The sequence below is a fragment of the Rhinoraja longicauda genome, chromosome 3 (genome assembly GCF_053455715.1).
Source record: "Rhinoraja longicauda isolate Sanriku21f chromosome 3, sRhiLon1.1, whole genome shotgun sequence".
NCBI lineage: Eukaryota > Metazoa > Chordata > Chondrichthyes > Rajiformes > Arhynchobatidae > Rhinoraja > Rhinoraja longicauda.
Window position 1 is genome coordinate 3678417 of NC_135955.1, and position 19846 is coordinate 3698262.

A 19846-nucleotide genomic window follows, 5' to 3' on the forward strand; every position below is an offset into this window, starting at 1 on the left:
TCGGTATATGCGACCATAATAAACCTAAGCCAGTGTTGAAAAGACCGATGGTTACTGGGAAGGAGTTGTGCTTGAGCTTGGAGGTCACTTTTTTTGGGGTGCCGATGGTAATAGCAGAAATTTTCTTCCAGCGTCTTACAAGATTGTTTAGGTTTATTATTGTCACGTGTACCGAGGTACAGTGAAAAGCTTTCTTTTGCATGTTGTAAGTTACAAGTAGAATTGGCCCGTCGAGTCTGCTCCGCCATTCAATCATGGCTGCCTCCTAATCCCATAACCCTTGACACCCGTTCTAATCAAGAAGAGCTTTTCACTGTACCTCAGTACACTTGACAATAAACTAAACTGAACCGAATCAATGTCCTCAGCTATGAAAGCAAGCATACCGTGTGCCTTCCTTACCACTCTATGGACTTGTGATACCACTTTCAAGGAGTTATGACATGGACCCCAAGATCCTTCTGTACGTTAATGTTGTTGTGGGTCAAGCTAAATTTTCCCCTTACATTCGACCTCCCCGAGTGAAAACCTCACTCATACACACAAACTCTCCAAATTGTGAGGAGAGTTGGGGGTCAGTGCAGGGATTATCATATCATATATATACAGCCGGAAACATGCCTTTTCGGCCCTCCAAGTCCGTGCCGCCCAGCGATCCCCGTACATTAACACTATCCTACACCCACTAGGGACAATTTTTTACATTTTACATTTATCCAGCCAATTAACCTACATACCTTAAGATTAAAGCCTGTTATTTAGCAGTGAGGCTCCCTGCAGCCATGCCATCTAATAAAATCAGATATTAATGTACATCGATGCAATCAAGCCAAACTCGGGTAGAATAGGTAGAGCAAAGGGGAAGATAGAGTGAGCAGGGAAACAAAAGGGACGCATTCAGTACCATTAGCTAACATCTATACAATTTCCTCAATAGGTATCTTGATGATTCAGATGACGAGATGGACCCCGAGATGGAGGAAGCATTTGAAAAGTTCTGTGCTGAAACAGAGAAAAAGACAAAATAGTGCAAAGAGGAGAGAGCATGGGATTCGTTAGAAGTGAAAAATAGACAAAAAAAATTTGCGTTTTGAGTGTTTATTTGAAAAAAAGGACAAAAAAAAACTTTTGAATTTCAAAAGACGTGCAAGTAATTTAAAGGCAAACTGAAGAAACATTTTCATTTTCTTGTGCCACTGAAAGCATTGCGGGAAAAGGTCTGTGGGAATCTACCTAAAGCTGTTGATGGTGAATACACTGCAAAAATGCCCAAGCAGACTCTGCCTAATAATATGTTGTACTTTTAATGAGACTCTTTTGTAATATAGTTTGTTATAGTTTTATTTTTATGTAAAAGTTGCAAGTTCAAAACTAAAATAAAATGATTCTTTGTAACGGGCTGCATCGCTTCGTGAAGCACACTAAGGATTTTGACTCTCCCGATCAATATGTAACTTTAAAAACAACACAAGGCACGCAGGCAAAGGATTATATGTATCAGTAGGGAGAGGAAGACAGCCTCTTGCTCCGTGGAAAGTCATTGGGTTGTAGGAAAGAGATGTATGGACATGAGGCACGAGAAGAGTGAGAAATCCTCACACAGAGTAATTTGGGAAGGTAGGGACTACTGTTAAATAAATGTCAAATCGAATTGCTGCCATTATTTACCAGTCCCTATTTGCATGTGTACACACATATATATATATATATATATAAACACACACACACAAACACATAAGCATATACACAATGTACATGCATACACACATTTAAATGCATACACACGTATATATACATGCACACATATATATATATATACACACGCACACAACACACCTATGCGCGCACACACACAAGACATGGATACAGGCTGGCAATTTGCAAACAATGTGCACTTTAATAAACTATGCCAACTTGCTAACAAGTTGGAAGATGATATTAGACAAAGATAACATGTTTGTCTTAGGTGACGTGTAACCTCGTGTTTTTGCTGTCCATTGTACACTAGCTGACAATCCCTTGGCGCCAAAAAAGAAGCCTGCAGAAAATTGTCGTCGCCTTGCACTGCCAGATAAACGTTGCTCCCATTGACAGTATTCCACACGAAAGTGAGTCCTTTCCTGAAAAAAAACAAGGTGGTCACAAATTTCTTACCTAGGTAGGCAACTCACCAAAATGTACCACTGCCATTATTTGTCAGTCCGCGATTTATAAAAGTAAAAGACAACAAGGATGTTACAAATGTTACATTGTGTTACCAATTTCTGGGGTATTTCAGATGCAGCAAAGTTTCCTTGTTAGTTTGGGATTGTTAGTAAGAATATGGGATATGGAAGAGTCGGCCCCCTTACTCTGATTCTCACTATTCTGTCGAAGCAGTATCTATCTGACTTATGTATATGTATGCTTGCAGTTTTTAATTGGAGCACAACCTGCCTGTAAATATTAAATGTTTTACTTTGTCTTGCTTCAGCTTCTCGAGAGCAGAAATCCAGTAAGACTTCAGTTCACGCAAGGATTACTGACAGCTCCAAAGTGCACCCCTAATTGCAGTCTATCCTTCAGTTCTTCGCATCCCTGTCCGACCTCTTTCCCCACCCCAAGTGAAAAGCATACCTGTCCTCTTCAGTAGTGCCTTCCACCACTAACCATCCACTTCTGCCCCGGGGAAATGATTGGAGGTTATGTCTCAGTACGCCAGTTCCCTGCTTGCAGATAGCTACTGTGAGAGTAGCTAATACCAACTACTAAACCATTTGCAGCAGCTCCAGGTAGGTTTGCGAGGTTGCTTCCTACAGCACAAAGTAAAGGAGCACCTTTATTGTGCAGCAGTCCCTGTATCTAAGCATTGCCTTCGTTTTGCAGTCTTATTTACTTGAATTGTAGATGTTTACACTGTTCTTCAAATTGTATATATAACAATGCATGAAACAACCTTGTGATTTTTTTTCCTCCTCCTATTCCTGGTAAATAAATTTTGATGTGTTTTTAAATGGTTTTGCGTTTTATGCTTTGAAACATTTTCTTTGGTTAACATCTACCGTGCAATGTCTGTCTTAGGGCGGCGCAGCGGTAGAGTTGCTGCCTTACAGTGAATGCAGCGCCGGAGACCCGGGTTCGATCCCGACTACGGGTGCTGTCTGTACGGGGTTTGTACGTTCTCCCCGTGACCTGCGTGGGTTTTTCTCCGAGATCTTCGGTTTCCTCCCACACTCCAAAGACGTACAGGTTTGTAGGTTAATTGGCTTTGTAAATGTAAAAATTGTCCCTAGTGTGTGTAGGATAGTGTTAATATGTGGGGATCGCTGGTCGGCGCGGACCCGGTGGGCCGAAGGGCCTGTTTCCGCGCTGTATCTCTAAACTAAATATGGTGTCAATCTCGAGGGCCAGAGCTATAGGAAGTGGTTGGGCAGGCCTTGGAGCGCAGGAGGCTGAGGGGTGATCTTATGGAGGTGTATAAAATCATGACGGGCATAGATAAAGTGAATGTACAGTCTTTTACCTACTTACCTACTCTGGCCAGAACCAGAGGACCTAGGTTTAAGGTGAGGGGGGGGGGGGGGGGGGGGGGGGAGATTTAATAGGAACCTGAGGGGCAACTTTTTTCTCACACAGGGTGATGGGTGTATGGAATGAGCTGCCAGAGGAGGTAGTGAGGCAGGTACCATCACAACATTTAAAAGATATGGGGACAGGTATATGGATAGGAAAGTTTTAGAGGAATCTGGGGCAAATGCGGGCAGGTGGGACTAGTGTAGATGGGACATCTTGGTCGACATGGACCAGTTGAGCTGAAGGGGTTGTTTCCATGCTGCATGACTGCAGTTGTGGGCGAGGTAGAGTTTAGAGGGTGGAGGATGGGATGATGGTTATCTCCAGTCGGAAGGAGATATGGAGTCCCCGCAAGGTGAAGGTTGCAACAGAAAATGGCGATGTTGGGAAGAGTTTAGGATGTCTGGAAATGAAGTAAACAGAGGAGGTATGAGCTAAGTGGTTTAGTTTGGGGTTGGTGCCACAAATGGGAGATGAGATATTGTGGAGGGACACATACTCAACAGCAAAGCTCCAATGAGGCAGAGACCAAAAATGAACTTTGTCTTAACTGGAGATCAAAGCAGTTTCATTGTCACATGTACCGACAAGGGGTGGTGCAGCGGTAGAGTTACTGCTTCACAGTGCCAGAGACCCGGGTTCAATCCTGACTACAGGTGCTGTTTGTACAGAGATTATGTTCCCTCTGTGACCGCATGTTTTCTCCGGGTGCTCCGGTTTCCTCCCACACCCCAACGATGTACTGGTTTGTAGGTTAATTGGCTTCTAATTTATAAATTTTCCGTAGTGTGTAGGATGCTGCTAGAGTATGGGGTGATCACTGGTCGGCGTGGACTCAGTGGGCCGAAAGGCCTGTTTCCGCGCTATATCTCTGAAGTAAAGACAGAACATTGGAATTCTTGCTCCAGTTTACAGGTCTGTAAACTCAAAAACACAAATATAATCAATGAGTTAATAACCCTAATACTAGTTAACCATAATAGAACAAAACCGAAGCTTTGCAACCAAAGACAGCTCATGGGAGATCATAGTTCCTGAGGTTCATGTTATGTAGGGTTTGGAGACTGATAATTGCTGGGAAGAATCTGTTCTTGAACCTGATGGTCACCGTTTTCAGACTACTGTACCTTCTTCCCAATGGTAGCAGAGAAATTAGTGGCCAGTGTTATCTGGGTCTTTGATGATATTGGCTGTATTTTTGAGGCAGTGCCTCCTGTAGATCCCTTTGATGGTGGGAAGGTCAAGCATCGAAATGGAATTGAGAAAGTAAATGGGCAATCTATTTAAAGAACTGGAATGATCTGTGGTACCCCAAACAGCACAGGTTGAGGGCCACAACTGATAATCTCCATGGGAAATCATTTTAATGTGCAAACACTCACGTATGTGAAGATGATTTTATTGTAAAAGGATTCTACAAGGGTTTAACAGAGTAAATGGAGGGAGATTCCTACAATCAGAAGAAAGTTCTTGACCCAAAACGTCACCTATCCATGTTCTCCAGGGATGCTACCTGACCTGCTGAGTTACTCCAGCACATTGTGTCCTTTTGTGAATTATAATATCACACTGCGGCTGAGAAATAGGGATTTTCTCTTAGGGGAGTTGAAAGGGAAAGAAAAACAAGTAAGTGCATTGTTTAGTGATACAGCATGGAAACGGGTCCTTCGGCCCAACGAATCCACTCCAACCATTGATCACCAGTTCTATGTTATCCCACTTTCTCATCCACTTCCTACACACTAGGGCCAATTAATCTGCAAACCCACACGTCTTTGGAATGTGGGAGGAAATCAGAGCACCCGGGAATGTTGACATTAGATCTTCAGTAATTGTTGTGTTATTATCTTTCTCAGTTGATTTGGCTGTAAATGAGCACCTGGTTAAACTTTGCCTGCTTGCTTTCAGTTGGTAAATACAAAATGCTGGAGTAACTCAGTGGGTCAGGCAGCGTCTCTGCAGAAAAGGAATGGGTGACGTTTCGGGTCGAGACCCTTCTTCGGACTGAGAGTCGGGGAAAGGGAAACGAGAGATACAGACGGTGATGTAGAGATATAGAACAAATGAATGGAAGATTTGCAAAAAAATCATGTTGATAAAGGAAACGGTCCATAGTTGGCTGTGGGCTAGGTGAAAACGAGCTATACAGTGAAACCTACCAGGAAATAATACAACGACATGGATGGGGGAGGAATGGAGAGAGGGGATGCAAGGGTTCTTGAAGTTAGAGAAAATAGACTTTGTACTGCTGGGTTGCAAGTTCTCACCTCGCCCACAGCTAACAATGATCTTGATCATCATTACTTTTTTTGCATATCTTTTATTCATTAGTTCTATATTTCGAAATCACCGTCTATCTCTCTCGTTTCCCTTTCCCCTGACTCGCAGTCTGATGAAGGGTCTCGACCCGAAACGGCACCCGTTCCTTCTCTCCAGAGATGCTGCCTGTCCCGCTGAGTTACTCCAGCACTCTGTGTCTATCGTCGGTGTAAATTTTTCAAGAGAGTTAGATTTAGCTCTTAGGGCTAATGGAATCAAGGGATATGGGGAGAAAGCAAGGAAGGGGGTACTGATTCTGGATGATTAGCCATGATCATATTGAATGGCGGTGCTGGGCTCGAAGGGCCGAATGGCCTCCTCCACCTGTTCAAATAGGATCCACATCAAAGAGGATCTGACATGGACAACACACATTGCCGCACTGGTGGGTAAGGCAAGGCAGCGCCTTTACCACCTCAGACTGCTGAGGAAATTCAGAGTGTCTCTGAGGATCCTTCAGTGCTTCTACTCTGGGGCTGTAGAGAGCATCCTGCCCAGCAACTTTACAGTCTGGTTTGGGAACAGCTCTGCCCAGGACAGGAAGGCCCTGCGGAGAGTAGTGCGTTCGGCTGAACGCCCCATGGGAACTACACTCGTCCCCCTGCAGGACCTATACATCAGGAGGTGCAGATCCAGAGCCAGCAACATTATGGGGGACCCCTACCACCCCAGTAACGGACTGTTCCAGCTGCTACGGTCAGGCAAACGCCTCCGCTGTCACGCTGTGAAAACGGAGAGGATGAGACGGAGTTTCTTCCCACAGGCCATCAGGACATCAGGACTGTTAACTATTATAACTCCAGCAACTAAATTTTCTTTTCTGTATTAATTTTAATTTATATGCTGTAATTGTAATTTTTTTTGCACAACCCGCAGGCGTTGCCATTTTCATTTCACTGCACATCGTGTATGTGTAAGTGACAAATAAACTTGACTTGACTGTTGTGTGTGCGTTTCTAAAGCAGCGTCTGCAGTTCCTTCCTCCACACCACACGCTCGCTGTCAGCGGGGCCCGGGGCGCAGCCTGCCGACTAGGCCGCGTTGCCGGGGTAATGGCGCCGTGGGCCCGGGGCGCAGCCTGCCGACTAGGCCGCGTTGCCGGGGTAATGGCGCCGTGGGCCCGGGGCGCAGCCTGCCGACTAGGCCGCGTTACCGGGGTAATGGCGCCGTGGGCCCGGGGCGCAGCCTGCCGACTAGGCCGCGTTGCCGGGGTAACCGGCCGCGCCGTGGGCTCGGGGCGCAGCCTGCCGACTAGGCCGCGTTGCCGGGGTAATGGCGCCGTGGGCTCGGGGCGCAGCCTGCCGACTAGGCCGCGTTGCCGGGGTAATGGCGCCGTGGGCCCGGGGCGCAGCCTGCCGACTAGGCCGCGTTGCCGGGGTAATGGCGCCGTGGGCCCGGGGCGCAGCCTGCCGACTAGGCCGCGTTACCGGGGTAATGGCGCCGTGGGCCCGGGGCGCAGCCTGCCGACTAGGCCGCGTTGCCGGGGTAACCGGCCGCGCCGTGGGCTCGGGGCGCAGCCTGCCGACTAGGCCGCGTTGCCGGGGTAATGGCGCCGTGGGCTCGGGGCGCAGCCTGCCGACTAGGCCGCGTTGCCGGGGTAATGGCGCCGTGGGCTCGGGGCGCAGCCTGCCGACTAGGCCGCGTTGCCGGGGTAACCGGCCGCGCCGTGACGCGGGTAATGGCGCCGGGGCCGGAGGAGAGGGGAGGGGAGGGGAGGAGCGGGAGGGAGGAGAGCGGCGGTAAGTTTGACTGCGGGCAGCGGGAGAGGAGAGGAAGGAAGGAAGGTAAGAGGAGAGGAAGAAAGAGGAGAGGGACGAGGGGGTGTGACGAGAGGAGAGGAGGGATAAGGGGGGAGAGGAGGAGAGCGGCGGTAAGTTTGACTAGTCTGCGGGCAGCGAGAGGAGGGAGAGGAGGAGGGAGAGGAGGGGGGAGGAGGGGGGAGGAGGAGGGAGAGGAGGGGGGAGGAGGAGGGAGGAGGAGGGAGAGGAGGGGGGAGAGGAGGGAGAGGAGGAGGGAGAGGAGGGGGGAGGAGGAGGGAGAGGAGGGGGGAGGAGGAGGGAGAGGAGGGGGGAGGAGGAGGGAGAGGAGGGGGGAGGAGGAGGGAGAGGAGGGGGGAGGAGGAGGGGGGAGGAGGGAGAGGAGGGGGGAGGAGGAGGGAGAGGAGGGGGGAGGAGGAGGGAGGAGGAGGGAGAGGAGGGGGGAGGAGGAGGGAGAGGAGGGGGGAGGAGGAGGGAGAGGAGGGGGGAGAGGAGGGAGAGGAGGAGGGAGGAGGAGGGAGAGGAGGGAGAGGAGGGGGGAGAGGAGGGAGAGGAGGAGGGAGAGGAGGGGGGAGGAGGAGGGAGAGGAGGGGGGAGGAGGAGGGAGAGGAGGGGGGAGGAGGAGGGAGAGGAGGGGGGAGGAGGAGGGGGGAGGAGGGAGAGGAGGGGGGAGGAGGAGGGAGAGGAGGGGGGAGGAGGAGGGAGGAGGAGGGAGAGGAGGGGGGAGGAGGAGGGAGAGGAGGGGGGAGGAGGAGGGAGAGGAGGGGGGAGGAGGAGGGAGAGGAGGGGGGAGAGGAGGGGGGAGGAGGAGGGAGAGGAGGGGGGAGAGGAGGGGGGAGGAGGGGGGAGGAGGAGGGGGGAGGAGGAGGGAGAGGAGGGGGGAGGAGGAGGGAGGAGGAGGGAGAGGAGGGGGGAGAGGAGGGGGGAGGAGGAGGGAGAGGAGGGGGGAGGAGGAGGGAGAGGAGGAGGGAGAGGAGGGGGGAGGAGGAGGGAGAGGAGGGGGGAGAGGAGGAGGGAGAGGAGGGGGGAGGAGGAGGGAGAGGAGGGGGGAGGAGGAGGGAGAGGAGGGGGGAGGAGGAGGGGGGAGGAGGAGGGAGAGGAGGGGGGAGGAGGAGGGAGAGGAGGGGGGAGGAGGAGGGAGAGGAGGGGGGAGGAGGAGGGGGGAGGAGGAGGGAGAGGAGGAGGGAGAGGAGGGGGAGAGGAGGGGGGAGGAGGAGGGAGAGGAGGAGGGAGAGGAGGGGGGAGGAGGAGGGGGAGGAGGAAGGGGAGGGAGGGAGAGGAGGAGGAGGAGGTGGAGGAGGGAGGGGAGAGGAGAGCGGCGGTAAGTTTGATTGTGGGCAGCAAGGGGGGAGAGGAGAAGAGGGGAGGGAGGGAGAGGAGGAGGGGAGCGGTAGGAGGGAGAGGAGAAGGGGAGGGTGGGAGAGAGGAAGGAGGGGGGGAGTGGGAGAGGAGGAGAGAGGGAGAGGAGGAGGGGAGCGCCCGTAAGTTTGATTGTGGGCAGCAAGGGGGGAGAGAGGAGGTGAGGGAGAGGGAAGGGGGAGGAGGAGGAGGGGGAGAGGAGGGGAGAGGAAGAGGAGGAGGGGGAGAGGAAGGGGGGAGAGGAAGGGGGAGAGGAGGAAGTGGGGAGGGGGGAGAGGAGAAGGAAGGGAAGAGGAGGAGAGGGAGGGGTGAGAGGAGGAGGAAGGGAAGGGGGAGGAGGAGGAGGAGGAGAGGGAAGAGGAAGAGGGGAGGAAGGAGGGGGAGAGGAAGTTGAGGAGGGGGAGAGGAAGTTGAGGAGGGGGAGAGGAAGTAGAAGAGGAGGTGGAGAGAAGGAAGGGGAGGAGGGAGAGGGAAGTGGGAGGGAGGAGAGGAAGGGGAGAAGGAGGAGAGGGAGGAGGGGGAGAGGGGGGAGAGGGAGGAGGGGGAGGAAGGGGAGGAGGGAGAGGGAAGTGGAAGAGGGGAGGGAGGAGAGGAAGGACGAGGGGGAAGAGGGAGGAGGGGGGAGAGGGAGGAGAGGGAGAGGAGAAGGAAGGGGAGAGAGGGAGAGGGGGAGAGGAGATGGAGGAGGGGGAGAGGAGGAGGAGAGGGGGGAGAGTAGAAGGAAGGGAAGAGGGGGGAGAGGGTGGAGGGGGGAGAGGGAGGGGAGAGGAGAGGGAGAGGAGGAGAGGGGGGAGAGGGAGAGGAGAGGAGAGGAAGGAGGAGGGAAAGGAGGAGGAGGCGGTGGTAAGTTTGACTGCGGGCAGCAAGAAGTACCGAACGAAACTACATAGCAGTCATAGAAAAAAAAAGAACACAAGACACAGCCCCAACACAAACGTCCATCACAGTGAGGGGGTGTTTGGAGTCACTGTGATGGACGTTTGTGTTGGGGCTATGTGTCTTGTGTTCTTTTTTTTTCTATGACTGCTATGTAGTTTCGTTCGGTACTTCGGCACCGAATGACAAATAAAGCTCTGTTATACTGTTATGTGTCCAATCCAATGGACTTCCATCCCCTTGCGGGGACTGTGCGGGTCGGTCGGGGACGAGCTGTCTGTCCGTGGGCGTGGGGAAGAGAGTGGAAGTTTTGTTGCCTCCATCACAGTGAGGGGGTGTTTGGAGTCACTGTGATGGAGGCAACAAAACTTCCACTCTCTTCCCCACGCCCACGGACAGACAGCTCGTCCCCGACCGACCCGCACAGTCCCCGCAAGGGGATGGAAGTCCCCGCGGCCGAATCGCACCGGGCGCTGAAACGTCTCGCGGCCGAGCCGGGCGATGAAAGGCCCGCGACCAAGCCTTGTGCAGCTAAGTCCCGTGGTCGAGCCGCACCAGCGATGTAAAGTCCCGCAGCCGAGCCGCACCGGGCGATGTTAAGTCCCGCAGTCGAGCCGCACCGGGCGATGTAAAGTCCCGTGGTCGAGCCGCACCAGCGATGAAAAGTCCCGCAGCCGAGCCGCACCGGGCGATGTTAAGTCCCGCGGCCGAGCTGCACCGGGCACTGTTAAGTCCAGCGGCCAAGCCGCACCAGCGATGAAAAGTCCCTTGGTCGAGCCGCACCGGGCAATGTAAAGTCCCGCGGCCGAGCTGCACCGGGCACTGTTAAGTCCAGCGGCCAAGCCGCACCGGGCGATGTTAGGCCCCGCAGCCGAGCCGCACCCCGCGCCGTGAGGAAGAGAAAAGTTTCTCCCACCCCCCCCGCCACCCCCCACCCACACCACCACCCCCCACACCACCCCCCACACATACACAACCAAAAAAAATACAAAAACCATCCCAACACCGACACACAACCAAAAAAAAGAAAAAAGACGAACAGACTGCTAGCGAGCCGCAGCCGTTAGGCGCCGCCACTTCCACTTCCATAATGACTGCATTAGAGGCAGGAAACATGTTCCCAATGTTGGGGGAGTCCAGAACAAGGGGCCACAGTTTAAGAATAAGGGGTAGGCCATTTAGAACGAAGATGAGGAAGAACTTTTTCAGTCAGAGAGTGGTGAAGGTGTGGAATTCTCTGCCTCAGAAGGCAGTGGAGGCCAGTTCGTTGGATCCTTTCAAGAGAGAGCTGGATAGAGCTCTTAAGGATAGCGGAGTGAGGGGGTATGGGGAGAAGGCAGGAACGGGGTACTGATTGAGAGTGATCAGCCATGATCGCATTGAATGGCGGTGCTGGCTCGAAGGGCTGAATGGCCTACTCCTGCACCTATTGTCTATTGTCTATCCCATTGAGTCCATATGTAATAGTCACTACATCTCGGCGCCACATTTACACAGTTCATGCTGTGGCCGGCCAAAATGGCCCATTGCAGCCATCACCCCACTCGGATCGCCAGCGAGCCATCCTACTCACTTGGCCTTCAGCTTTCCTTCCCCGGGGGGGGGGGGGGGGGGCACGCGCAGCCGACCCCGAAGACTCGGAAAGCTAGACCTTACGTTCTCCTACCAACTCTTTGTCCAGCGTCCACCTGTAACGCTGACTCCAATGTATAGTTTCCTCCAACATTTGACCTTCCAAAGTGCAACACCTCACACTTGCTCGGTTTAAACCCCATCTGCCATTTCTCCGCCCATTTCTGTAGCTGATCGATATCCCACTGTGCGTATTCACAGCCTTCCTCGCAGTCGGCGACACCAGCGACCTTGGTGTCGTCCGCAAACTTTGCAAACAACCCGCCATGGCCTTGGTGAGTCTGATGGTCGTTTACGAGGATGACTCTGTGGAAGTCCGACTGGCGGATGGCTCCAGCCTCCAGCTCTCCCCTTGCGGATCCGAGTTTATGATCGAGAAGAGTCCTGCGCCGAACTTGCACCCCTTGCAGAGCTGCTGTCGGGTGCGCCAGCGGACGCCGTTCACCATCAGCATTTACAAGGTGGGTGACGCCAACTGATGCTGCGTGCTACTTTCTCAAAGCCTGGCATTCCCTTTTGTGTCTGTCTTAACCATCGGGCACACACCTTGCTGGTTCATTATTATCACGTGGGCCAACATACAGCGAGAAGTTGTACAAGACTTTGGTGAGGCTGCTTTTGTAGTATTGTGTTCAGTGTTGGCCACCCTACTATAGGAAGGATGTTGTTAAGAGTGCAGAGAAGTGTATAAGATGGAACTGCAGATGCTGGTTTAAACCGAAGATAGACCCAAAATGCTGGAGTGACTCAGTGGGTCAGACAGCATCTCTGAAGAACAGGAGTAGGTGACGTTTCAGGTCGAGACCCTTCTTCAGACTTAATCATTTGCAGAAGGGTCTCGACCCGAAACATCACCTATTCCTTTTTTCAAGAGTGCAGAGAAGATTTACGAGGATGTTGCCAGGACTCGAGGGCCTGAGCTATGTTGGAGATGTTGGGCAGGCTAGGACTTTATTCCTTGGAGCGCAGGAGGATGAGCGGTGATCTTATGGAGATGTACAAGATCATGAGTAGAATAGATAGAGTATATACACACAGTCCTCTAGCTAGAGTACGCGAATTAAAAATCAGAGGACAATGGTTTACGGTTAGGGGGGGGGAAAGATTTAATGGAAACCTAAGGGGAAACTATTTTACACAAAGTGTGGTGGGTGTATGGAACGAGCTGCCAGAAGAGGTAGTTGAGGCAAGTACTATCACAACATTTAGAAACATTTAGACAGATACATGGGTAGGAAAGGTTTTGAAGGATATGGGCCAAGGTGGGACGTTTTGATGGGGCATGTTTATCGGCTTGGGCAATTTGTGCCGATGGGCCTGTTTCCACTCTGCATGACTATAATACACCTGTACAATATAATACATCTGTATATGCTCCAGGAAAAAAAGGTTCTCACCTACCCATCCTCTCCTTATAACACCTCGTAATTTTTTTTCCAGTTTCTGCATACTGTTTTAAGAAACCCTCTTGACTGTGCATAAGAAATTCTGCCTGTCTAATCCACTTGCACTAAGGAAGCCCCAGGTAAATCAGGGGAAATCAAAGGCAGTCCCGAAGAGTTGAGAAAAGGCTCATCTGCACTTGATTATGCCATCAAGTCTCTGGAGTAGGATTTAATACCACAGCTTCCCAAATTAGGTTTCAGAAGCAGGTCAACCTGCTCACCGGCCTACCTGTGGAAAAATATTTCACTACTCCATAAATTTGTCTAATCGTTTGTGTAACAGCTTGTTTTGACCTGCAACAGCTGCGAAGCATTGTGATGATGCAGCAGGGGCTTTGGCTCACCGAGTCCACGCTGGCCATCGATCACATCTTCACGCTAGTTCTATGTTTTCCCACTCTCTCATCCGCTCCCTGCACACTAGGGGGCATTTTACGAAGCCAATTAGTCAAGTCAAGTTTATTTGTCACATACACATACACGATGTGCAGTGAAATGAAAGTGGCAATGCCTGCGGATTGTGCACAAAAAAAGAATTACGGTTACAGCATATAAATAAAGTTAATACAGTTAATACAGAGAAGACAAAATTTAGTCCCTGGAGTTATAAAAGTTAACAGTCCTGATGGCCTGTGGGAAGAAACTCCGTCTCATCCTCTCCGTTTTCACAGCGTGACAGCGGAGGCGTTTGCCTGACCGTAGCAGCTGGAACAGTCCGTTGCTGGGGTGGCAGGGGTCCCTCATAATCTTGCTTGCTCTGGATCTGCACCTCCTGATGTATAGGTCCTGCAGGGGGCGAGTGTAGTTCCCATGGTACGTTCTGCCGAATGCACTACTCTCTGCAGGGCCATCCTGTCCTGGGCAGAGCTGTTCCCAAACCAGACTGTAATGTTGCCGGACAGGATGCTCTCTACAGCCCCAGAGTAGAAGCATTGAAGGATCCTCAGAGACACTCTGAATTTCCTCAGCTGTCTGAGGTGGTAAAGGTACTGCTTTGCCTTACCCACCAGTGCGGCAATGTGTGTTGTCCATGTCAGATCCTCTTTGATGTGGACTCCCAAGTATTTAAAGCTGCTCACCCTATCCACAGTAGACCCATTTATTTCCAGTGGCGTGTACGTCCTTGGATGTTGAGCCCTTCTAAAGTCCACAATCAGCTCCTTAGTTTTTGTGACATTCAAGAGGAGGCTGTTGTCCTGACACCAGAGTGCCAGATCAGCCACCTCCTCCCGGTAGGCCTTCTCATCGTTGTCGGAGATCCGGCCCACCACAACCCGCGCGTCTTTGAGATGTGGGAGGAAACCGGAGCATCCAGAGAAAACTCACACGGTCACAGGGAGAACGTGCAAACTTCAAGCACACAGACAGTGCCTGAGGTCAGGATTGAACCCGGTGCTGTGAGGCAGCGGCTCTACCAACAGCGCCACTATGCCGCTCTAGTTTTCTCGGTATACACATGATAATAAATTAAACTAAACTAAAAGAGAATTCGTTATTTTGAAAAGGAAATACTTACAGATCTGCAGAGGAACAGCAGACTCAGTTGGTCCGCTCTTTTGAAGGGCTGACCCTTCAGACAGGATGTGCTGAATAGACTTATTTTTATGCTGCATGATTCCAGTACAGTAACAACCCCAATGAATCCAATTTTAACCTCTCAGCTAGTTGCAGAAGATACATTTAGAGACCTTCTCTGAAAGACAATAACGTGCAAAAAGCATAATCAATGTTTATAAGGTAGACACAAGGAACTGCAGATCATGTTTTGCAACAAAAAAAACACACAGTGCTGGAGTAACTCAGCAGATCAGGCAGCATCTCTGGAGAAAATGGATAGTGCTGGAGTAACTCAGCGGGTCAGGCAGCATCTCTGGAGAACATGGATAGGTGACGTTTCACAGAGTGCTGGAGTAACTCCGCGGGTCAGGCAGCATCTCTGAAGAAAACGGATAGGTGACGCTTCGAGTCTTCAGTTTAGTTTAGTATCACGTGCACTGACAATTTGAGCCATGCACAGTGTACAGATACATTATAAAGGAAATAACGTGAATAACATTTAGTGGAAGGTAAAGCCAGTAAAGTCCGATGAAAGATAGTCTGAGGGTCTCCAATGAGGTAGATTGTAGTTCAGGACCGCTCTCTAGTTGCTGTAGGATGATTCAGTTGCCTGATAACAATTGGGAAGAAACTGTCCCTGAATCTGGAGGTGTGCGTTTTCACACTTATGTACCTCTTGCCTGATGGGAGAGGGGAGAAGAGGGAGTGACCGTGAGACTGGTCCTCGATTATGCTGCTGGCCTTGCCGAGGCAGCGCGAGGTGTTGATGGAGTCAATGGAAGGGAGGTTGGTTTGTGTGATGGTCTGGGATGCGCTCACAACTCTGCAATTTCTTGTGGTTGTGGATGGAGCTGTTCCTAAACCATGCTATGATGCTTCCCGATAAAATGATGCTGTTCGGGGCCCTCTTCAGACTGGCCAGAAAATTTATGGTTCAATGGTACTTTGTTATTACTGTGCAGTGAAACAGTTGAGTAAAAATCTAAATGTACATGGCCACAATCGTACTTAACTACAAGAGTTCAGGACTGAGGTAGTACGCTTTTCCATGAGAGAATATTTAACTACTCCATAAATCTGAAGGGTCTCGACCCGAAAAGTCGCCCATTCCTTCTCACCTGAGATGCTGTCTGACCCGCTGAGTTACTCCAGCATTTTGTGCCTACCTTCGATTTAAACCCGCATCTGCAGTTTTTTTCCTACCATAAATTTGTCCAATCTTTTGTGTAACAACTTATTTTGATCTGCAACAGCTGTGACGCATTTTAAGGTGAGAGGGAAAGATTTAACGGAAACCTGAGAGGGTTCTTTTTCACATAGTGGTTGGTGTATGGAACTAACTGCCGGAGGAGGTAGTTGTGGCAGGAGTTATTGTTGGAATAATTTTCACCAGATGTGAGTGACTATCAAACCGTAGCCACTTTATTAGCAATAACTTGTCAGACAAGGAGAACAGTCAAGCAAGAGACCGTCCTCCCGATTCAAAGCACGCTGTATTTTTAAGAAAATAACTGCAGATGCTGGTACAGATCGAAGGTATTTATTCACAAAATGCTGGAGTAACTCAGCAGGTCAGGCAGCATCTCAGGAGAGAAGGAATGGGTGACGTTTCGGGTCGAGACCCTTCATCAGACTGATCTGAAGAAGGGTCTCGACCCGAAACGTCACCCATTCCTTCTCTCCTGAGATGCTGCCTGACCTGCTGAGTTACTCCAGCATTTTGTGAATAAATACGCTGTATTTTTATATCATTTTTGAAAGCATAATAGCAAGGTTAGTCACGCACACTTGTTTACAGGGTTGACAATTGTGATCCAGCATTCAGTAACTTTCCACTGAGAAACAGGCTTCTTTATCTACGCAGGAAGATTAGGGTGTCGGTGTAGCCTTGAGTTCACAAGCTCTTCTTTGTGTTTAGCGAACTTGTTTTCTTAACTCTATGGGGCCGCCCGCACCGGGCATGTTTAGCCATTCACTGGAGTAAAGTTTGATTCCCACAGGGAGAAGTGTTGAAAGTGGATGAACAGCGCAGTTCTTCCCACACTATAACTGTATAACAGAGACAAAAGAGGAGCTTGCCAGCCATATGGAGGACGGAGATGCGTGGGGCGTCTGTCACCGTGCCCGTTGGAAACCAGCACCAACCACTGCGTTGCTAAGGTTTTCAACCATTTTAATTAATTAAATTAATAACAGCATTTAATAATAATAATAATAATAATAATACATTTAATTTATATAGCGCTTTTCTGGACACTCAAAGACGCTTTACAGAGTAAACAAAACATAAAAATAAATAAACAATCAAAAGATTTATCCAGACGGAGAAGCGGCGAACAAACAGCGCCAGCGTCCTCTCACGTCAGGGTCCAGCGTAAATGGTTGACAATAAACAGTAAATGGTTGACAGTAAACAATAAAGAACACAAGACACACAATTACAGTTTAACACAGACAACCATCACAGTGATTGCTCCAGGCACACCCTCACTGTGATGGAAGGCAAAGAAAAGTCTTATCTCCTCCTCATTCTTCTCCCGCGGTCAGGCAGTCAAACTGCTGCCTCGAGGCGATCGAGGCTCCCGATTTTGAAGCCCCCGCCGGGCGAAGGAAGGTCCCAGGGCCGAGCCGAGCAGGCCGATAAGCCCCCACCGGGCGATGGAAAGTGCTGTGCAAAGAAACATGGACAGGTAAGTGGATAGGAAAGGTTTAGGGGGATATGGGCCAAACACGGGTAGGTGGGACTGGCATTGAGGGGGCATTTTGGTCGGTGTGGGCAAGTATCCTGGGCAAGAGAGGCCTGTTTCCATGCTATATGACTAGTAAAGAAGAGTTGCCATGTTTCTGGCAGTATAAGAAAATAACTGCAGATGCTGGTACATATCGAAGGTATTTATTTCACAAAATGCTAGAGTAACTGCAGGTCAGGCAGCATCTCAGGAGAGAAGGAATGGGTGACGTTTCGGGTCGAGACCCTTCTTCAGAATGTTTCTGGTAGCTTGCCAATATACTACACATGCAGGTCATAGGAGAAAATTATAAAATGCTAGAAATACTTAGCAAATTTGGCAGTATTTGTGAAGATGCAAGGGAATTAAATATTTTATATGGCTCAAAGTTGAATATTTCCATTTGATGTTTCCGTCCTAGTTATTGCCTGATATTATTGCCTGATATTCAGCGTTAACTTTTTCTTTCAGGGGCAAGTACTGCATGCTCTGGAGTTCAGGAATCGATTTGCCACCTGTCCGTACCTCCCTGCAGATTTGATCACTGCAGACAAACTACAGGTGAGTCCCACCTCAGCACAGCTTGCCCCACACATTTTCTTTCAAAACGAAGCAGAGGTGAGAGGGGCAAAGTTTTGCAGGGGATGTGTGGGGCAGGGTTTTGTTTAACCCAGACGGCGGTGGGTGCCAGGGGTGGTGGTGGAGGCAGATACGATAGTGGTGGTTTGAGATTTAGGTTGGCGCATGGATATGCTGGGACTAGAGGGGTGTGCAGGCAGAGAAGATTAGTGTAAGTTGGCGTCATGTTCGGCATAGACATTGTGGGCCGAAGGGCCTGTTCAAGTGCTGTACCGCTCTATGTTCTGAAGCCGCATCCTCGATGACGTCCACCCAACCCAGTCCATCACTGAGCCATATTACGTAAAGGCACCTGACACCTTGCTTCGGCTGACTCAGGATACCATACTGCACAAAAAGAGACTGTCGGACCATGTATTCTCTACTTAGTTTAGAGATACAGGATGGAAACAGGCCCTTTCAGTCCACCGGGTCCGCGCCGACCTGCGATCCCCTCACATTAACACCATCCTACACACACTAGGGACAAGTCTTGCATTTACCAAGTCGATTAACCTACAAACCTGTACGTCGTTGGAGTGTGGGAGGAAACCAGCATGAGGGCCACATTATATACTTGGCACATTTATGCGGGCCGTAGGAAAAAATAAAGAAGTGTGAGTTTTATAAATTTAATGAACACAAAAAAGTTGAGACTAGGTTACGTTAGATTAGATTAGGAAAGGTTAAACTAGGTTAGGTTAGATTAGGTTAGTTTACATTAGGTTTATATGGCCCCGCCCCGTGCTCCCGCTCTCACCCGCTGCCTCCTCTACCCCAACTCTCTCCCCCCCCTCTCTCTCTCTCTCTCTCTCTCTCTCTCTCTCCCCGGGGTGAGCGACGGCGGCAGCGAGGAGGGAAGTTTCCTTGGGTTTGTTGTTCGCAAGGGGGCGCTGTGATCTCTCGCCTTGTCCCGGCTCTGGGTCGGTGGCGATCTTATCCGCTCTCCGGTGAACCTTCGCCGGCAGCTTCTGCCTCCAGTCCCCGCCGCCTAAGAGCTTGCTGCGGGCCGGATAAAATCTCGTGGCGGGCCGGATGTGGCCCGCGGGCCGTAGTTTGGAGATCTCTGATATAGATAATCGAGCTGTCCACAGTGTACAGTTGAATGATAATGGGAATAACGTTTAGTGCAAGATAAGTCCGATAAAGTCCAATCAAAGGTAGATAGTAGCTCAGGATGCCATCCTGTACACGTGCAAGCTTGCTTTGCTTGATATTTCCGTTTAAACTTGTGCTCTTGTCCCCTGATTCTGCAGAACCTGTTCCTCGGTATCCCTGAAGCGAAATGGCCCGGTACCGATAGGGGAGGTGCAGTGACGATCGCTGACGATGGTCGGGTTACGGTCCCCTCCCTGGGAGGTCAAGCCTTCCTCTACCTGTCCCCATCCCGACTGGAGTTCACCGTGGAGTTCCTGGCGCGGGTCAGCCTCCCCGTCCCCGGTAAGCCGCGTCCCAAACTGGCGCAGAGCGACAGGCTGGGCTCAGAGCAGGAGAACGTGAAGCCCCTGGCACTGGCTTCGGGGGGGAGAGCCCAAAGAGCTACGCCACCCTGTGACTCGGATGTCAGAGGCTCAACGGAGATGTGTTCCACGCACACGCATCAGTACACCTGGGTGGTCCAGCACCACACCGTCTCCCTGTGTCCACCGGAATGGTGTCACCCTCTCAATCTAGCACTGCACTGTGGTGGCCAACAAGATAAATCACCGAGCCCTGGTGAGATGAGCGACCATGACGAGCCTGAGACACCGGGGCCTCTCGCAGTGCCAGAAGTGACCACTATTCCTCCCAGGGCGCTGCCCCTCAACTGCCCAGCCCCACATCTTCACAGGTGGGTATCGATGACACCTCTTATCAGTGGAACCCTCTTTATCAGGGGAACTTTAACCAGTCTGAAGAAGGGTCTCGACTCAAACGTCACCCAATCCATCCCTCGAGAGATGCTGCCCAACTCAGCGGGTCAGACAGCATTTCTGGGGAGAAGGAATAGGTGATGTTTTGG

The 19846-nt window shown here is 50.8% G+C and overlaps 2 protein-coding genes across 6 annotated transcripts in view; both read left to right on the plus strand.

Moving 5' to 3' along the window:
- Positions 1–2993, plus strand: part of paip1 (poly(A) binding protein interacting protein 1) — a 73799-nt gene extending 70806 nt beyond the window's left edge. For all 3 annotated transcript variants that reach the window (XM_078431199.1, XM_078431181.1, XM_078431189.1), the window contains one exon: positions 938–2993. In XM_078431199.1, coding sequence (XP_078287325.1) covers positions 938–1028 — 91 coding nt within the window. In that variant the 3' untranslated portion in view covers positions 1029–2993. The remainder of the gene's footprint in view (positions 1–937) is intronic.
- Positions 2994–7525: 4532 nt separating this feature from the next.
- The window catches only part of c3h5orf34 (chromosome 3 C5orf34 homolog), a 44987-nt gene continuing 32666 nt past the window's right edge, over positions 7526–19846 (plus strand). For 2 of the 3 annotated variants that reach the window (XM_078396823.1, XM_078396824.1), the window contains exons 1-3: positions 11670–11956; positions 17698–17787; positions 19101–19675. In XM_078396823.1, coding sequence (XP_078252949.1) covers positions 11762–11956; positions 17698–17787; positions 19101–19675 — 860 coding nt within the window. In that variant the 5' untranslated portion in view covers positions 11670–11761. Of the gene's footprint in view, positions 7547–11669; positions 11957–17697; positions 17788–19100; positions 19676–19846 lie in introns of those variants that run through there. The other variant, XM_078396822.1, reaches the window with a different exon arrangement.